General features: G+C 36.4%; 1 protein-coding gene across 1 annotated transcript; it reads right to left on the minus strand.

The window, feature by feature from the left end:
- Positions 1 to 225: 225 nt before the first annotated feature.
- Positions 226 to 4,827, minus strand: ch25hl1.1 (cholesterol 25-hydroxylase like 1, tandem duplicate 1). Its single transcript, XM_056478918.1, has 2 exons — positions 4,751 to 4,827; positions 226 to 1,290 (listed from the first exon to the last, which is right to left on the minus strand). Exon 2 carries the CDS (start codon positions 1,200 to 1,202, stop codon positions 354 to 356), a length of 849 nt encoding a protein of 282 aa, XP_056334893.1. The 5' UTR covers positions 1,203 to 1,290; positions 4,751 to 4,827; the 3' UTR covers positions 226 to 353.
- Positions 4,828 to 7,058: the final 2,231 nt, after the last annotated feature.

Here is a 7,058-nt window from a genome sequence, read left to right on the forward strand (position 1 = left end):
AGTTGTCAGATATTTGTACTAGAAGCAAAGTTATATCTTTTTTGCAATATTCACTTTTTGCATTTTTTTAAATATATATTTTTAATATTTAAAAGCAATTTCTATGTGAAAAAGTGTTTCATCGCAGAGGTATTTCAGTGTACTCTTCTGCACTCTACAGCAAAATATCTCAAGATAAAGAGAAAACACATTTTTTTTGTAAATCACAAGATATCCACACAGATATATACAACAATTCTTTATTAATAATTTCCCCTATACATAATGCAGACAGACCAGTAGAAACACCGAATACAAAAATACAACTTTTATACAAATATTTACACAACTTAAAAATTTAAACCGACTGCTGATCAAGCCAACTGCTTCTCTTTCTCGCTTTTCTGAGTCAGTTTCACAGTGATCGCAGTGCCGAAAATTTTGTCCCAGTGACTGAAGAAAGGTGCAAAGTTGCTGCTGGGTTTCTGATGGTGCATGTCATGTGCCATCGCTCCTCCAAGAAGCCCGAATGGAACCAGATGCCCGGGGGAAAAAGGCAGGTCATAGCCGATGTGGTCTTCCACAGACATCCAGATGCTGAAAACGGTGAGGGTCCAGACGGTCAGAGGATGGCACTTCAGCAGGATGGGGTCGATGTTGCTCCAGAAGCCCACCGTCATGAGCTCTACAGCGCTGAGGTGCTGGGTGGACCAGGAGAACGGAGACATGTAATCGTGATGGATGGCATGGACCCACCTGTATAAGTGCGGGTTTTTGTGGTGCACCATGTGCCAGAGGAAGTACTGGGTGTCGAAGACGAGCAAAGCTCCCAAACCTCCAGAAAACATCTCCCATACTGTCGGAGCAACAGTGGGAAGAGGAGGCGCAGGCATCACCATGTTGGTGATCAACACGGCTGGAAGAACGAAGACCAGATGGTTGTAGACCGCCGTCCCGAGAGTCCTCACCATCATCCCGACAGTGGGACGCCGCTCCTTTTGGATCTTGTACTCAAACAGAGGAGCTTTTTCTCCCAGGACATCCAGCACAGCGAAGGGGACACTGAAGATGACATAGCTGGAGAAAGCGAGCAGTACTGGAAAGAACGGCGAGGAGATGAGAGTGTAGTGACGGAGCAGCAGGTAGTCCCACAGGGGCTGGAGGAGGTGATCTGAAGCGCTGGAGGTCGGGAGCTGGAAAACCACTTTACTGATGTTCCACATCCTGCTGCTGGATTGAGCAACACTGGAGAGTGAATTCCAATAGGAAACAACCCTGCCCTATTTATACTGCTGAACCAGACTTGGAACTCTGAAAAAAAACACACACATGATAAGGCACTTTCTCTTCATTTGGTTCAGCCAAATACCCCACCTTTCCCAGACTTGAAACAAGACTGCTAGTAAACCACTGTTATTCTGGATTACTTCAAATCCTGGCGCAAAAAACAAAAAGCTTTCACAAATACCCCACACTCTGCCTCGCTTTAAAATATCTGGGTTATTAAACGGACTGCATTTTGCTGAATCTACAGGTTTACTTATAAATATAGATTTTTTCTTCTCTGTAATTCAAGTGAGGCAAGTTAACTTTTGTCTTTAAAAAATGAAATATTATATCAATGCAAATTAATCATTTGATTTTAATAACATATTTAAAATATCTGATAAAAAACAGCCATCAAAAAAGGTTTATATATTAAATAAAATATCTCTGTGACTATTTAAATGTACATTTTATTTAAAAACCATTAATAATTTCTGATATGTACGGTTTTACCTTTACACCTGACCCAGAAATTGCTTTATTTGGGTACTGTCGTTCTCTGCTGGATTATAATGTGTCCAAACAAAGCACCATCATTTATGGAATCATTATTGCTAAACGTGTCATTCTAAAACTGTAGAAATCTGATTCTATTCCTCAATTTAAGCCATGGTTAACTTATCTCACTCAAATATTGATCATGGAAAGAGACCGTGATGGAGTTATTGATATCTTGATAAGTCACCTGGACCAGTATAATGCAGATTCTGAGCAGCAGTGTAATGCTTAATATGCTCACTTCCCCTATTGACTGCCTCTTTGTATTTTTATTGAAACCGATTATATGCCCTAATTGTTTTTTAATAATAACTTTATTTATGGGCTGCACGGTGACGCAGTGGGTAGAACGTTCGCCTCACAGCAAGTTGGTGTTTCTGTGTCGAGTTTGCACATTCTCCCCATGTTGGCGTGGGTTTCCTCTGGGTGCTCCGGTTTCCTCCACAGTCCAAACATGTGGTACAAGTGAATTGGGTAAGCTAAATTGTCCGTAGTGTATGAGTGTGAGTGAGTGTGTATGGATGTTTGCCAGTGATGGGTTGCAGCTGGAAGGGCATCCGCTGCGTAAAACATGTGCTGGATAAGTTGGCAGTTGATTCCGCTGTGGCAACCCCAGATTAATAAAGGGACTAAGCCAATAGAAAATGAATGAATTAATTAATTTAATAAATTTTTTATAATTATTATTACAATTATTTTCTTTGTATTATTCTTTTTTCGTGTATTTTTTTTTTTTTTTGTTTGGTAATTATTGAACAATGTAAAACTAATAAAAACACATGAATAATGTTGGCCTACTTGACAATTCAAAAAATGTGAATATATTATTTACTTAGTCCCTGATTTCGCCACAGTGGAATGAACCACCATATCATACTCAAATATAATACAAGTACAAATAATTAATTCATATCATATCAATAAATGATCAATAACAAAAGACAATTTTTACTCAAAAATGTTTTAAAAGACGCTCTGGGACTGAGAATGGTTTTGTTGCATCAGTATGTCACTTTACTCACAACCGATTAGTTTAGATTGGGTTTGTGACCTCTAAACCAGAACAACCTGCTCCAAAGTAGGTTAGCTGTGTAGCATAAATTACTGTGGCCATGAAACATGACTAAAAAGCATTCCACCGAAAACTCAGAAACTGTTCGAACTTAACGTGACCTTACATGAGTTAAAACCCCAAGTGGTTTTGTGCAACAGGCCTCAGGTGTGGTACCTTTTAAGCCCATTTCAAAAATCACATACATCATGTTTAATTATGTGAAGACAACACTTTCTAGAGGCCATACAGAGTTCATTATGATTTCTGTCTAAGACACTCTCAGTCCAAATCAAATCACCAGATCAATAAATATTCCTTAGATTAAACATTTAACTTATTGTAACTCCACTGACATTTTTCAGTTATCAGAAATTTGTCATTTATATCATGATTTTATATGAAGCTTTTAGTTGGTGTGACCTTTATTGTTAAGGAATTGTAAAACAAAAATGAATTAATCTACTTAATTTAGAGAGTATACTATTATTATCATCATGTTCTTTAATATTTGCAGCAGAAATTTGTAAAATGATTTTTTCATGAAAAGTGTTACTGATGTAACTTCTGGGTAACCCCACTGAAAACCATTATGTTTCTCACTGGTGATGATGATTTTTTCCTCCTTCCCTGTTATCATTCATTCATTCATTTTCCTTTAGCGTAGTCCCTTTATTCATCAGGGGTCACCACAGCGGAATGAACTGCCAACTTGTCCAGCATTTGTTGTTCACAGCGGATGCCCTTTCAGCTGCAACCCAGTACTGGGAAACATCCATATTCTCTCACATTCACACATATACACTATGGACAATTTCGCTTATTCATTTCACTTATAGCCATGTCTTTGGACTGTGGGGGAAACCGGAGCTCCCGAAGGAAACCCATGCGAACATGGGGAGAACATGCAAATTCCACACAGAAAACCTCAGAGCCATCGAGCCGTCCTTCCCTGGGAAGGGCTCGATCACATTAATGAAAATGTGTTGAGATACGTAATAGATGAAAAGAAAATTATCTTACATCCACTGAATTCTGCTTCACTATAGACTTAAATGATTTCATCATTACTTAAATTTAAATGTTTTTCAAATATTTTTATTGTTACAGCAAATAAGCTGCAGAAATTAATTAACGTCATTAAATAACTTTTAACAAACATGATTCAAACAAATAAAACAATCTCCATATTTGTTGCATTATTATTTTCCTGTGACCGACTACATGTAGGGTGACACGGTGGCGCAGTGGGTAGCACCTTTGCCTCACAGCAAAAAGGTCGCTGGTTCGAGTCTCGGCTGGGTTAGTTGGCATTTCTGTGTGGAGTTTGCATGTTCTCCCCGTGTTCGCGTGGGGTTCCACAGTCCAAAGACATGTGGTATAGGTGTATTGGGTAAGCGAAATTGTCCGGGACTAAGTCAAAAAGTGAATGACTACTTGTGCTTGAATTTTGATGCATCAGGTTCTCATAAAGTGATTGCGTTAGTTTGGGTTTGTGACCTCTAATAACCTGCTCCAAAGCAGGTAAACGGTATGGCGTAATATTAAATTACTGTGGCGACGAAACACGATTAACATCATTCCACTTTCTTCTTAAGCCTGAAAACTATGTTTATGTTTGCTCAAACTTAACCTGAACTTACATGAGTAAAAACACAAAGTGGCTTTTTGCACCAGGCCTCAGGTGTATTGCCTCTCAGTCACACTTAATTACAATAATCTCCAAATATCACACAAATTATCTTTGAATAAGACGTTTTCTAGAGGGCATATGAGGTCAATATGATTTTTTGTCAGCATTAAGCAGTATGTATCAAAAAACGTACATTAAACCATGGATGTTGGAACAAACACAAATAAAAACAACACGAGTATAATTGTCAAAACAGCTCTTACCTTTAAGGATGACTGACGCCAAACTGATGTTGCAAAATCCCGAAAAACACTGTAGTGTGAAACACCCATGTCATGTGACCAAACCAAAACATCAGGGCGTTTCACGAGCTTTTCGGTACGTAGCACACCTGTAGGCTATATGATGTACAATGGAAATGTATTTTAATTTATTTTATTTTTTTAAGCAGTTTTTTTCATGAGGTTTGGTGCACATTAAAAATATAGCCTATAATTTTACATTACCATTTTTAGCCACAATGTAAATTACAATTTTAACGCTTTGCTGCAAAATTAAATTTAAAAAGTATTACTGAAATTTAACTGATATGTAACATACAGAAATGGAAGCAAAATGATCATTTATGCTACTTGACCTAAACTCAGGGTTAGGTAAACTAAGATCGCATTTTTATCATAACACTTTGGGATGTTTGTAGCAAAATTCAATAGGCTTATGTCTATTTCAAAACTAATTCTGATCCGAAATAATAGCAAAATAGTTTGTCATTAGACGTAGGCTATTTAAATACATTGACGTGTATCATTTGACATTGATATGTCAAGTCGAATTGGTTTTGAAAATTGAAGCGGTTTCTCCAGTGACTTCTGAGAAGTTTCACTAGCATTATCACAGAATCAGTTGTCAAAAGTGAAGAGCACGTTCGCAGTATTATCAGCTAATCACGAAACAAATCAGATTCCATAACCGCTACAACCAGTTCTAAACGCGAAAGATCTGTCATCCTACACAACTGTCCATTTCGATCCCCAGACTTATCAGAACGACTAAACTTGAAAAACTCTTTATGTTTACAATGCTTTAAAATGCCGTATTTGTTGTTTAATAAATGTACAAACAGGTCTGTAGCCAGACTATTAAAAGGGGTCGTTCTTTTTTTTCTCAAAAAGTGGACATATTGCAGTTATTTGAGGTTCAAATACTGCATTTTAGTGACATTTTACGCAATAATTTGTGTTGGATTAGCTTGTCGGATGGATATTACCACACTTTTTGATGCAACAAAAATACTTCCTACATATTTGTCAAAGTGCTTATCATACTATTTTTTTGTTTACAGAAATGTATGTTTATTTAGAAATGTGCATTTAAATTGTAAGCTATAATTTAATGAGATATATGGAAATATGGAAAAACATGTATTTTTCTGAATGCTAATTTATTATCATCCATCATCAAAACAAACAAAAAAACAAACAAACAAACAAACAACAAAAATGGGAATCTGTTAAAACTTGTTTTAAATGAAAAACTGTGGCCTATAGGCAAATAACAAACTGGCCAGCTCATTTCTAGATTTTGTCCATTCAAAAAATAAAAGCCTTCTTTTATTGGTTATATTATTGGTTATACTTCCTAATGCCTTCTTCTATTGGTTATTTTCACAATTTATGATGGCATACTGTCAAAAATGGGACAAATGAGCTCATATAGGGGCCAAATTCTGGACTTTTAGATGGGGGGTCTTACCTGAACCCCCATCTGGCTCTGGGCTTGACAAAACGGTTTGTCCCCAAAGCCATGTAAGCATGATTAATTGCAAAACGTCAAGTAAACATTTATTCACAGTGGTGCTTAAAACAACAAAATATCTTTTCATGGTACTGAATCTAAGGCCTTGAGGCAACCAAATAAATAAATAAAGCATGCAGTTTAAAAAAAACAATAAGATAAAGATGTTCTAATGTCTATTAGACTAAATAAAAATTTAATATTTCCACTAATCCTCCTGTGTAAAAGAATCAAGGGTGTGAAAAACGTTTCTACTGTGACATTTGTGTAAATTCAGTAATTATTTTGTCTTTTAGAGAGTACAGATTCTGCAAAGTGCATGTAAACCTAATTCAACACTACAAGCAGTTTTGGTCATATCTTGTTACTACGAATAATAATAAATAGACAGGGTTTCTGCAGGTTTCTTCAAATCAAATTTAAGACTTTTTAAGACCCTTTTAAGACCATTATTAATTAGATTTTTGACTTATACGGGGCTAAACACTGAAGATTTTTTTTTCTAATGGCCCAGTTACTTCTGTAAATAGTTTTTGTATTAACGAAGATCAAAGATCATGTAAAGGGATGTGTTGCTTTAGTTTTCTTTTACTGATTAGGGAAATTAATATGGAGAATTTGCTGTAAAAATGTGTAACAACTGTTGTGAATGGTATCTCTTTGCATTAAAAAACTTAAATATATATAGAAATAAGAGATGGAGATGGATCATTGGTGATTGGGTGTCAGCCCGATTAGGTAGCTTTACTTGGACATACAGAAATTAAGACCTGTTTA

This window comes from Danio aesculapii, chromosome 18 (genome assembly GCF_903798145.1).
Source record: "Danio aesculapii chromosome 18, fDanAes4.1, whole genome shotgun sequence".
Lineage (NCBI taxonomy): Eukaryota > Metazoa > Chordata > Actinopteri > Cypriniformes > Danionidae > Danio > Danio aesculapii.

Excerpts from the sequence above, each read along its gene's own strand:
- ch25hl1.1 (XM_056478918.1), bottom strand. The coding sequence starts at position 1,202 with ATGTGGAACATCAGTAAAGTGGTTTTCCAGCTCCCGACCTCCAGCGCT.